Consider the following 14,388-nt stretch of genomic DNA (forward strand, 5'->3'; position numbering starts at 1 on the left):
AATAATTTAACTTTAAACAAAGTCCTCTAATAATTTATACTAATTAACTTTAAAATGTTGCAGTTCAGTTTCTATCAAAACCATCTATCATATAACTAATCATTTGACAACTGGAGCTGGAGCGAAAAATAATCGTATTCAGTTCAACAAAATATTTCACTAAACGCAAATTATCAACATACAAAATTAACTTCAAGCTGTAAGAGAAAAAATATTTATATCGAAAATCCGGATCATTGTATTAAGTATGTCTGATTATATTCTTCAATCCTCCATTTATATAATCGAAACAAAATCTGGAAGGGAAATAAAATACATCAAAAGAACCAAGAGGACAAACCGTTTTCTCTTCCTCAATGGAAATGGATTTTGACACACAACTGCACAATAAAGCAATTACACAAAAAGCGTGACACGACGACTTTACAAACTAATAATAAAAATAGAGACTCGCGTCGTTGTAGATTGCTTATTTTACCTTGATTCTTTAGGTCTAATGGAACCATCTATCTTTCTTATTCTGAACTTCTTAAATCTAGCATTAGAACAATTTATCGGTTTAGAGCCAGTCGAGGTTTCGTTCAAAAATCCGGTTAAATAAGTAATTTCAGAAAAAGAACAATTTAAAATTAGAGAGCCTGTAAACGAACACACCCCACTACTACCTGGCAATAAAGAGAAAATGTCCAGCAATAAAGCATTTCACTAAACTCCGACTTGTCCACCACAAAATTTCTACTTTGAAACATCTAGCAAATATATGACACTTTAAATTTATGGCTGATGTCACTACAATTACTAAATTCACGACTTTAATTATATATTTACAGAGAGCTTGACAAACAACTTCAAAATCACTATCCACTTGGACCAGCAGTCGGACCCCCCCCCCCCCCGGTTCGACTCTTTTCTCAATATTAGAGATTTCACTATTTTTTCGTTTATTTCTTTTCGATTCTCTCCCTGCTGATTTATAGTGATAATACATTGCAATCACACCAATCACTATCGATAATTAACCAAACAATTACAATGGCACGAAACTTCAAATTGCCCCATGCTATCCATTTAAACATGAAACAGCTTCTACGCGTTTACGCAGCGAAGCAACGAAAGAGATCCTAGCCGCCAGACTCCGTACAAAGAACTAGTCAACGTCACCAGGTGTTACGCTGTCTCGTAACCCATACCGAGACAAAGTCAACGCCCCCTATTCGCGCAACTCGACATTTTTCACTTTTTCCCCGTTTGTCCATAGCATAAATTTTTGAGTCAATTTTCATTTTCTCTTTTTTACTTCGCTTTATATTTTTATTACTTCTACACGGAATGGACTTTACTACAATTATGCATTATTAAAATAATAAATCAATTAATATTTCTTTTAATTTTACATTATTTTTTCTTTTTTTCTTTCCTTCTTCTTTTGCTTTGAACGAATCCATTCTCCGATGATGAAAGATTCTGGACGAGATGGATCGTTACAGAGACGAGACAAACAATTTCAGTCTTATAGAAGGAGTTAGGTCGCTGACGGATCCACAACCTCACCCACTCTTGCACTTCATCATCCGATTGAAACCGACATCCACAAATGTTATTCTTCAGGTCGTCAAAAATGTGAAAATCACAAGGGGAAACATATGGGCCGTATGGAGGACGTTGAAGTGTTTCCTATTCATTCTGTCAATTTTTTTTGTCCCTCCGTCAAATCGTGCGGAAACCATTTCGGCCAATTTTTTTGGAACTGTAGTTTTTTTTTTGTCAATAGCATGCACGGAGCCATGGCTAATTCCGACCTGAACATGAATTCCTTCCTTTGTGATTCGTCGTTTTTTTTTTCGGATAAGACTATTTATTTGCACAGTGACATGCAGTGTTTGTCATACATAGTAGACATGCGATGATGAGTTTCAAGTGTTCCAGCACTCTCAGCCCCCAAAAAGTGAACCACATCTCTCTGCTCTTCTTTGCTTACGTTCATTTCTAATGTTGGACGAACACACTTCTCACTACGATCACCTATAGAGCAATAAACGAACAATTGTGTGTTCCTGTGAGTTGTCACTATGCATTTCTCGTCCCGAGAGATGGCAGTATCGATAATTAACAGCAGCGTTGATAACTTTTGCGAGGAATGAGTTTTACAGAGAGTGTTCGGGTTTTATTTGACTACTCCTCATAAAACACGTACCTGATAACGACCAGTAAGAGTTAAGAAATATCAATGAGTTGAATATACTTTTGTCATTCCAAACCTATATATAATCATAGGTTCCTCTTTAATCCAAGTGACAAGAAACGAAAGTATTTATTACGTTCAACTACAACGTCTGAGATAACATTCTTGTGTTGAAGTAATAATGTGCCTCCAAGGGATTCCAATTTTTGTCCCTACTGTAAATATTCCTTGGAATGAATTTAATGAACATTTGAGACGACAGATTTTGTTTAACTGAAATATTATTGCTAGTTAAATAAAAAACTTAATTGATCAAAGAACAAAATTGCATCTTTTAGTCATTACTTATTTCTCGGATCATATGACTAACAATTGATTTGTCGCATAAAACGAGGTTGGTTATGACTTTGTTAACTCCCATTTATGTTGATTTATACCACCTACTTTCAACTAATATAAAAATATTGTTAGATAATTCTTGAAGCACTAAGATGTAAAATCAGTAACTACTGAAGCGATGTAGACAGATGGGAGAGTGGTGTAGAGAAGTGTAGGCAGTGTACTAGTTATCGTAGATGGCTAGGAAGTCAGGCATTAGTCAGTAGCTAGGAAGTGACTCACGTGTCAGTCCTTTCCAGATGGCTGATGTATGTATTGAGAATATACGTCTATGCTCGAAGCAGTGACACAAGGAAAGAGTCAAGAAGAGGAAGGGCGGAGAAGAGGAGTAGTGAGGTGTTTGTAGTATAAGAGTACATATATGTTCATGAATGGGTATCTGTAAAATCATCTACGTGGTTTTGTTTTCATGTTATCACTGTTCTACCAAATCTAGATTGTTCAGCTTGTTCTTAGACCTGTTCTTCTCCTTCATTGAAAATGAAAGGAGCAAACTGGCATCGCATAGCATGAAGTTGTAAATAAAGATAAAACGATGTTCAAAGATTATCCTTAGTCAGAATGTCCTAGTGTATCAATGTAGAAGGGAAATTGTAATGTCTTCAAAGGACATGGTGCTACTAGTTTGAGAATCATCACATAACACAACAATTGTAGTTGTACGTGCAAATTCGTTGTGTATGAATGGCATTCCATATATGAAATCCCAGGACGACGCCAGCGCACATCTATTCTGTAATTCACTTCAACTATGATTGTATAGTGAGGCTGTGAGGGGCGAGACAGTTGTTCCGCAGAATTACCGTTTGTGCGGATAGTTGCGTTTCAGTAGTTAACCATGGCGGATCCTCCGATACCACCAAAGTACACTGGAGAACATATGGAAACATTCACCGCTTGGGTCTCCCTAGTTAACAAGATAGGGCTGATAGTATAATTACAGCTAAAGTGATCCCATTCCCCATGCAAGAGTTGAAACATTAACCATCAATAGCTGCAATTCCACATCTTATCTCGCATGAATACAGATGACACCTGTTCACTGTCAACACCGTTTCCAAATGTATCAGGTGAAATCACACCTGAGTGGCAAATGAAGGGTGGTGATAGTAAGACTTATTTATTTCGGGCCTAGTGATGGCTATGTGCGTGTCTACAGACAGAACTTGAAAGAAAACTCCATCATATTTTCGTACTCGCCGTACATGATCCATACCCGGCATTCTTGTATGTACGGCAATAAGCTACACAGTTCGCTCCCTTATAGTCTTCATTCACAGGAGTTTGGGTAATGCATCGTATATTCATACGTAGTCAAAAATGTCGTACGAAATTATCTGGACATTTTCGGAGATCTCTTCTTCCAATAGGGTAACACGCATCCCGAAACCTAAGGAGTAACCCATTGTACTTTACTCTAAATGGCCCTTCTACTTTTGCCTGGTAGATCTTCGGATATAAGTCCTACCGAGCAAGTGTGGAGCATACAGATACACCGATATCTATAGCAAGAGTGAGATAACCTATATCAGAGATATATTTGGAATACATTCGATGAAACACATGTCCTAACTACTATTCGTGCAGCCTAATGAAATAACTCCGTGTGCTATTAATGTAATCACAATAAATTTCAAACAACCTGTGTGATATGTTTAGGATATCCCACGGTCGCAGTGTTTCATCGTTTCAACGTACAAACATTGCCACCTTGTATACCAACTTTGCGATAGAGTTCACACTTTTTAGATGCGTTCCCGTCAGCGGAAGTACTGTGTTCAGAGGCTCCAAACAATTTCTAAGAGATTGGTCCTTATGTTGTATTGAGAATTTCAGGTAAGGAACAATGTCAGCAAAGCCAAGATAGAAGATAAACAGGATGTTCCGCAAGTTTGGACTGGGCCATTTAATTGGATGTATATAAGCGCTAGTTATGACTGTACGATGAAGAACAATGATAGATGTGGTTTTAAATCTTATGGATGCACTTTAAATATTGTCTATTGATTTTTGATATCAAGAGTTCACGTTTGGTAACACCGAATTTAGTAGAGTGTAGGATAGCTGCGAGACGGTGCAAGAGAACCTTACTACTAACGTGAGAGCAGAATTACGAAGATGCTTAAATGTGTAAGGCGCGCTCAATTTTTTTTCGTTAATTTTCCTTCTATAACACCTCAGATTTTCTTTGCTACAATAATTGTCGTGATTAAAATCAAAAAGTCACTGCAATTATAAAGAACGCAACATTGATATAGGTGGTTTAATCAACCGATCAATGTCTTCCGATTGAAATTTGTAGAGAACACGTTTACTGAAATATGATTTGCAAAGACTGCAGATAACAGGAGTACATAAAGAGTAATTTTTTTACATGTAGCAGACCACGTAAAACTGATTTCAAGAATAGCTTTCTCTGGAAATTCCAATCCTAAAACAAAACACCACACGACTCCTTTCCTGTTTGTAGAGTTCGATCTAACTCCGAAGTGACTGACTTAAGATGGTGAACGGTGTTGACGGTGAACCTATACGACTTACTTTAGCCATACTACTGATTTTCATCCTTCAATCGCTACTAGTGCTTAGAGTTTTCTAAATATAAATATAACCAAAAAGTTCTGTCGTTTTTCACCCATCACGTTCGAACATCGATATGTCACCTAAGAAGTACCTGGAAGATCAAAAATAGTCCTCATCAGCATCGACAACCTTCTGCCAACGTTCTGGAAGGCCATAGCGGCAGAACTTGCTGGACCTTGGAGCGAAGAAGGTCCAAGTGCATTTTGCACCTCTAATAGAGATGAACTTTCGTTCTCTTAGGTGATCGCCCAACGAATGGAGCAGGTGGTAATCGAACGGCGCAATGTAAGGAAAGTATGGCGGATGCAATAGTGTTTCCCATCCGCGTACAATGGTGTCCCGGATCATCCTAGCTACTTGGGGCTTAGCGTTGTCCTCTTACAGGAGAATCCCTTTGCAATTCAGAAGTGTTGGCTCCAGAGTTTTGAGTTTTTCTTGAACACGGCTCAACTACTGACAGTACACGGTTGCATTGATGCTTTGGCCAGCTGGTAGCAGTTCGCGTTGCACAGTGCCGCGAGCAGTCCACCAAACACACAATAGGACCACTTCTGGTGCAGCGCTGGTTTCGGTTGTTTTAAAGATGGTTCATGGGATGCTAACCAATGATGACGGCGCCGTGGAGCTTCGTTCAGGATCCACTTCTCATCACATGTCAATACCCTGTCCAGAAATGGTTCCGTACTCAGATGAAACAGAAAAGAAACACAGGTGTGTGCTCGCGTTGCGTTCTGGCCGGAGTCAAATCATGTGGGACCCATCAACCGAACTTGTAATCTTCATTTCGTTCATGTGTTGGTCTTCCTGCACGTTGTGAGTCTTCGAGTGTTTCAACACTGTTCTTAAACTTGTTAAACGGGACCATACACTGTCCACGTAGTCACGACACCCTCACGAAAGGCCTGGCATATCTTCCGCTCTGCTGAAGCGGTATTCGACCCCAGTTTAAACCCGTACAGTATACATGCCCTTATGACGCTCTGTCGAGGTCTCGTGTTCACTCTGTCCTTACGCAAGTTCATGATTTAAGTGAAATTTCAGAAGCAGGTAGTATGTTGGATATACCCACCCAAACAACTGACCTTCGCCTTATATCCTCTGGCATTCAAATCAAGCTATTAGGACCAACTGAACGCAGTTCTCCACAAAAAGCGACAGAACTTCCTTGGTTACATAATTGATGAGCTTAAACATTTGGAATTATCTGTGTAACTTTCCTTCACCGATAATAAATTGCCTATCCCAAAATCTTCGCTACGACGTAAAGAATGTCCGTTAATGTTTGTCCGAAACCTTCAGAAACATTCTGTATATGACATGTTGATGCACTTAGAAACATCCGTTATCCAGACAGAGGTATATTGTCGTATAGAACCTACAGAGGGTACACAAAAAATCGAAAAACGCTTCATACAGGACACGTAAGTTTGGCCCTCCACTGTACAACACGTGTTGCGGTTGCCGATCATTTTTTGTTTTCCATATGTCATGTGTGTCTTCCTCTTTCGTCAGCATTAACCAGTTCACCTGTGAGTGTCGTGGTGTGAAAGTGGTGCGGTAAAATGGGCGACCTGATAGACTTCCAAAGATGCATGATAGTTGGTGCCCGTATGGTTGGAGCTTGAGTGGCTACAGTGGCAAACATTGTGGAGGTGTCGAGGGGCACTGTGTCCAATGTCGCGAGGGCATACACAATTCATGGGCAAACGACGTCTGCCAAGCAAAACAGTGGTCGAAAGACAATCCTGTTAGAAAGGATCGGAGGGAATTAAAACGGATTGTAGCAGCTAAAAAGAAGACCACTGCAATGAAAATTACGTATGGACTCAATTACGGCCTACAGAACCCGGTTTCATTGAAAACGGTGCGACAGGAACTTCATAAAATGAAAATTCATTGCAGGGCCGCTATCGCCAAACCCCTGGTCACAGCAGTAAATGCGAAGAGCCATATCCAGTGGTATAAAGACCACAAGGAGTGGACTCATGAGCTGTGGAAACACATAATGTGGTCCGATGAATTGACCTTCACCTTATTTCCGACAACCGGTCATGTTTACGTATGGAGAACACCGTCGCAGGCCTATGATACAGACTGTCTGCTCCCAACTGTAAAGCATGGGGATGGTTTTGTTACAGTATGGGCAGTGATATCGTGGTTTTCTGCAGATCCCATCATAACCCTGCATGGAATGATGAATGCTAAGGCGTATGAGGCCATTTTGGGGGACCAGGTTCTAACCATTTTGTTCCCTGATGGTGTTGACATCTACCAAGATGATTTGGCACCCTGTCACGCTGCAAAAACGGTGATATCATGGTTTGAGGAGCATGACCAGGAGCTATCACACCTCCCCTGGGTCCCACAATCACCAGATCTGAACATCATTGAGCCATTGTGGTCTTAGTTAGAAAGGCGTGTTCGGTCTCATTACCCTCCACCAGCATCCCTTAAGGAACTTGACCATAAGACATATTATCCATATGCTACATACAGACTACCTTTTTCCTGCTGTGACGTTACATTATGCCGCTGCAGGATGTCTGACATCTAACAGTCTTCCGTATATTGCATATGTATATGTACAGTACTTACCTCAACATCCACCTGTGAGGTCCCGACTGCCTATATGCAGTTATTTCTTTCAAATGGAAAGTACATATAGATGAACACTTATACGGAAAACCTTATAAAACATACGTTATCATTTATACTTTTTTCTGCAGAATGTTACATACAGTCTTACATTAACTCCAAAACCTTGCGTTTTTACGTACTCCACATACTTTTCCCCCTCTGTGTGTATAATTACAATGTATAAACACATTCACTTAAAAATATATAGAAATTTTGTACGTTGGAACTGAGAGATTAAAAAAAAAAATATGTTGAAGCTTTTCGATAAACTCATCTTCATTTAAATATATATAATTAGGCCTTATCTTATAGAAGAGACAATAATTGTTTACAAAATCCTTTATGCAGTGTGTAAGTTAAGTGTCGAATAATCATGAGTTGTATGAGGCGTTCAGAGCACAAGAAAATCAAGTTCAATTACCACAGTTTTGAGAAAAAAACAGGCAAAGCTTGTACAGAACGTTGAAGTTCATGGAAAAATGAACAATGTTGTTTTACGTTAGAAGAGTTGTTCACAATATCTGAACACGAATATATTAAGCTCTAGAAAAAGCTTAAGATGGAGATCTTAAAGACAAAATATGTCGAAAATAACCAAAAGTGGACGTGAGTCCTGTGTGCATTGATGCGCTGTGTATTGTGGACCCAAATTTATTTTCTGTAAGGAAAGATTGTGGTAGTACCCTCCACAAAACTCTCCAGGTGACGTACACAGACACCCGAATGAAGTCACGATAGAAATTGGCAATCCTGCTACCTGGTTGGCGAGTCTACGAAGCAGTTATAATCTGCAAGCACCAGGAGAGATTCTACCACCTGTGGTGGACAGAGCATGTAGTGAGATCCCACAGAAAAACAGAAGAATGGGAAACATGGGTTTCACGGCGTGATAAAATTATAAGTATTATTATTTTGTAAAATCATTGGACGGATATTTATCCAATCAATTTTATATTCTAATATATTTTGTACTTATTAATGAATATTGGGCATCAACCCAATAAATCTTGTGATTTCTTTATGGTGGTGTTAAATCATTCATTTGACTTATTGTCGCATGCCATTAGTTGCTAGCTTCCCTTGCACGTGGTTTCTTTGCGTTTCTGAGCAGGGAGGAAACGCATTCCTGCTGTTTGTTACTTTGGCCAACAATGAGTGAGATTTCTCTTGTTGTGAGGATTTATTTTTCCATGGATCATTTAATTTAGGATTTTTCTTTATGATCCTTATAATTAAATGAGCTGGCGCCCACAAAATTTGAAAACAGTTATTAGTATAGCAATATTTTGTAGGTACTGAGTGGCTCACGTTCTACATTTTCAGTGTTTCTCATTATCTTAAAGTTATTCAATAAAATAACAACTGACGGAGAGCTTAACGAAAATACTTAAGGTTTATAATTTATATGTAAAAGTGACTTTCAGCTTCTTGAATATGATATATTAAAAATAATTAGCAGCATTTTTCTGGGATAAACCAAGGAGTTTATTATACAAAAGGGATGCTACAGAATTTAGACCAGTGCTGGAAGATTTATACAAGATATCTACATTTGTTCTCAATATATTATACCATTACAATCAAAACATATTTTTACTAACACAAGTCCTTTAAAAAAATAAGAGGAAAAGAAAGAAAAGAAAAACAAAGAGTAACAGAAATACCATACTATACAGAAATTGGAAATAAAAATGTCCTACAATTTATTTTGATAATATCCTAATTTCTCACACTTAATATATAATTAATAGGGAAATCAGTCTTTAAGATTCCCCACACTTAATATTTCTAAATTTTAAAGGGAACTGGTCCTCCGAGTTCCCTATGACTGACAGGAATAACATGTGGATAGTAGAAGATGGAAAATGTTGTCCAAGCAAGCAATAGCTCACTTTAAGGGACTAAGTATTTCTTTTTGCTATTTTTATGTAGTAATGTGTCAGTATCTACTGTCTTCATTTATCATTTTTATGACTAGTAGATTATTCAGCAAAATTTATTCCAAAAGTGTTTTTTGATTCCTTTTTTAAATAAAGGTATTGCTTTAGGGTCCTTTATATCTTTAGGCAGACTATTATAAGTTTGTGTAATGTTATGCTTAACGCTATTCATACCATACTTTGTTGTATTAACATTATCAATATCAATATCATTCTTTTTTCTAGTATTATAATTATGCACCTCTTTCCTCCTTACTAAAAGTAGATTAATGTGTATATTATTTGAAAGGACATTATGGGCATACATACAAAATTTGATTTTAATTCATTTCCATACAGATGATGATCCACTATTTGAGTCTGAACCAACCCCTAATACGGATGAAAAAATTATTATTGAGGGATTTCTTAACATTCTTGATGTTTTATTGCGAATCAGATCTTCCGAGCTACACCTTCCAGAGCACCTGGAGTACAGAAGTAATATAGAAGAAGTGTTATGCTCATCGGTACCAGTTCTCTTCAAGTGTCTTCAGGTAAGTAGTGTAGACTATGGATAATTTATTGAAAAATAAATCTAATTTTTGTTTATTTTAATTTTCATAAAATAAATCTGATTGTATTCAATAGCTTATGAAACGAAGTAGCAATAGAAGATCGCGAGAGGGGATTTTTTTTTTTTTTTTTTTTTTGCTACATCATTACATAAGTATCTGGTTCCGGTAGCATTGATCTCTATGAGACATTGAGACACTGTCTGCACTTTTAAATTAAGAAAACAGTTTTCGTATTTTCTTATTAATAAATATAAATAGACATTTCATGTTAAATTGCAGGAAAAATATTGACAAAGTAATTATGTTCAGTTTGTCAAAAGTGGAAATAATTCAGAAATTGGAGAAAAAAGTTGCAACGCGTCTAGAATAAATTAACCCCTTACCGCATGCCATGCCATATATGACACATACCCTTTTTCACTTTAGCTTCTTTGTGATTTATCAATGGCATCAAACGACTTTTTGTCTGCTGTGTGAGATATTGACGTGTATCAATAAGAGATTTTGGTGTCATCTGGAATGTTCTTTGTGAGTTGTAAGTGTGTCATATATGGTACTTACTTATTTCTCGTCGAAATTAAGTGAAAAATCTAAAATTCAACTTTTAATTCATATTTCAAGTTCCATATGAGGATTTCCAATACTGATTATTTGTTTTCGCTAAAAGAAAAAAATCATGCAGAAAGGGGTTAATGTAAAGCTCGCTTGAAATTTATACATATTCATATATTTGGGAAGCTCTCACTAGCTGAAATAAGCTAATTGAGAGACATTTGAAGAAATGACTTAAATGTGGTAATATACTTAGCATAACAACACTATTTAAATCCAGTGTAGATTTCATTCTTTCCTATGAAATTTATTTATATTTTAATGAAGAATATTAACAGAGGGAAACAAAAATAACTCTTTCCAATCTGCTGATAGATCGACTGATTTCATACAAAGTATCTGAAATGCCAAAAAGCGTAACCCTAATAGGATGCTAACTTTTACGCGCTATTTCAATACATTAAACAACTCAGCAAATAAGATCCATCCAAACTTTTGAATCGAGGAGAGAGATTTTATCCTCAGTTAGTTAGTCAGCCAGGCAAAGACAGAGGAAAGACAGAAAGCTTGAGACACTAAAACCTCAAAGTTCCAACTTTAGGTAGAAATGCACATAGGGTCTAGTCCCATTAATTTTAACCAGTATTAGTGTTCCTTCCTTAGATTTCAATTTTCTAAAATTTACCTCTGTCCAAGTGTTTAATTCTGCTTCACGACATTGCATTATTTATTTATTCAGAACATCAAACATGTAGTACAGTACATTTTATTAAAAATACTAAAGGAAGATACATTTTAACATGTTAAGCATAACTTTCCAAATATGGGTAGTGAAAACGACCCCTCTTTCGTAAACGGCTCCATCTCTAATTCAAAATGCAGTATTCTTACTTCCTTTCTGTTGAATTAGTTTATACTTTATATCCATCATATGCACCGTAACTGCCTATTGATATGGGCTTCCTTTATCTCCATCAGAATTGCATATAGCATGAAACTTCTCTCTCCAACACAAATCCTATAGCATCGAATGACTTTTCCCCACTTCTTGTTCACTCTAGAAAAACTTCTTCTCAAATACTTCCAACAACGCCTCAATTTTTATCACCCGTTCCTCCTCAATGCTATCAACGCTTACACTATGATCTTACAACCCCATCTCACATTCTTCTATTCCACTCCTCTTCACATTATATCATTACTTTTACCATCCGACTACCCCGATCTTCCTGTCCTCTCTCTTTCTTATCTATAGCTCCCATCTCACCCCATCCCCTCGTATTCTGCAGAGTAATTCCTCTGTTACTAACACGTTAGTTAATTTAGAACAATTTTCATCATTCAAAACTTTCTCATACCACTACAAATGATCATGGATTTCGCAGTTGCCCATTAATGGCTGGAGCAGCCCTCAAGAGGAGAGATTAGCTTCCATCTGTCTTGTAACTCTCAGCCTAGTCTTGTGTTGTCAAGTGTATCTTATCTCATAGTCATCGCACACATTCCTTTGGCCCCATGAAGAAAATGTTGCTCAATCTTACAATGTACTATATCCATCATTTATTGTGCAATGCAGACCTTACTCAATTTTACTGACTAGTATCGCAAATTTTGCAGTATCCAACTCACGCATACCATTGTTTTATAAAGTACAGTTCTGATAAAATTATGAAACATCCTCTAGGCCATACCATCTAACGGGTACTAACCTAGGCTACAGAAATAGGTAGTTATTTAGAAAGTTTATTTCGGTCGTCGAGGAAAAATGAGCTCAGAAGTCAGAAGTGTACGAACTCGAAAAGACAAGTATGATGCAAATGAAATTCGATTTCTTGAGGCCTCTAACGTTGGTTGTGTAGGTGATGAAAGTTACAATGAAGACAATAGTGGAAGTAAAATTGAAGGTAATGAAACAGATGAAAGTGAAGAACAATGTGCTAGTGATGAAGCAGTGTCTGGACCTTCAACACGTGCAGAAGTATTGTGGTCAAAAGTAAGCCCATCTTTGAATAAAAGATTTTCGGTTAGTGAGAAATGTATTTGTATCGTAAGACTGATAGCTCTTCCGGTGAACTAGATATGCCTCAGAAATATTCTCTCACAGTGTGCTTATATTCACAGCTTAGTGCGCGAACATGTGGTTATCTAAACGTCGAAGTCACAAAAAAAAAAAAAAAATTGAAACACTGATCCAGCAGAAGTTATATTTGTTTTAGGAATGACTCTTATGGCGTCATATAACATGGATCCAAATTTCTCAGATTATTGGTCAAATCATGTCTTTGAAGAATACGGTCATCAAAATGCTATCCCGTCCAATAGATGCCAGATTATGTTATCAAAAACTATACTTCAGCCAACATCATGACACAAATAATGCATCGAAAACTTATTATATAAGTGAAGTTTGTTTCTTCTTTGCCTCAGGCGGTCATTTCAGTAAACAAGAGAGAAAAATTCACACCAAAGTATTGACAAGTCGATGGCTAAATTCAGAGGTAGGTTTGGCATTTAAAAAATACTTGCCATGAAGAAAAACAAACGTGGAATAAAACTATGGGAAAGTTGTGACACTGAAATTAGTTGTATAAATGATGTAGAAGTTTTAGCAGGTAGATACAATGAAGAGAATGCCTCAGCAAAGACACTTGAGGAAAGAGTTGTACGGAGTGTAATTAAGACAATTAAAAGTATAGATGTCATAGTGCAATTTAAAATATTTTTACCACAATCAGCCTCATGGATAGTCTACTAATTGCAACTGTCGCCACATGCAACGGTGTAAGGAGAAATATGCCACAGTTAGCACAAAACTGCAGGAAGTGAATATGATTTTTTTTTTTTTTTTTTGTAAATAGTTCTGGGACAGTAGTATCACGATGGGTGGATACTAAGGACGTTTGTTATGATTAATTGTCACAAATCGGAAATATAACTGTTGTTCGGTGCACACTGAAAGATGAAACAAAACAAGATCTCCTTTCCACAAGCCATTGTCACGTATAATAAAATTATGGGAGATATAGATATATCCGACCAGAAATTAGGCTACTATGCTTTTGATAAAATGACAACTAAATGGTAGAAACATCTGTTCTTCAAACTCCTGATGGCGTTAGTGATGAATGCTTGGATTACGTTTCAAGACTTGCAGTATACCATAAAAAAGCCGTTGATTAATTTTCTTATTTCAGTTGCAGAGCAAATGATTGCATTGGGAAAGAAAGACGCGATTGTAAAAGGAAGAGAACTGCTGGACGTTCAAGTGTTGCCTACAAATCAATGGCGAATACTGTAAACTATCTACCAACTGAAGTTGAAACAAGAAGATGTGGACAATGCGTTGAGAGACAGAAGGAAACTAGAACAAAAACCTTATCTACCATGTGTGAAATCACAATGTGCAAACGGTTCACACGGTACCACCAGTACGAGGATCATGTCTGTCACATGAACCACTCGGATTTGCAAGGATGAACTTGTCATTTGGAATAGGCTACAGAAATGTCAATATTCGTAATCATAAATACTATTCGAG

General features: G+C 37.2%; 1 protein-coding gene across 1 annotated transcript in view; it reads left to right on the forward strand.

Annotated features, from left to right (window-relative positions):
- The window catches only part of LOC145674182 (condensin-2 complex subunit G2-like), a 112,887-nt gene that overhangs the window by 82,439 nt on the left and 16,060 nt on the right, over positions 1-14,388 (forward strand). The window contains exon 6 of the mRNA XM_081744016.1: positions 10,081-10,277. Coding sequence (XP_081600142.1) covers positions 10,081-10,277 — 197 coding nt within the window. The remainder of the gene's footprint in view (positions 1-10,080; positions 10,278-14,388) is intronic.

This window comes from Thermobia domestica, chromosome 17, assembly GCF_964235325.1.
Source record: "Thermobia domestica chromosome 17, izTheDome1.hap1.1, whole genome shotgun sequence".
Lineage (NCBI taxonomy): Eukaryota > Metazoa > Arthropoda > Insecta > Zygentoma > Lepismatidae > Thermobia > Thermobia domestica.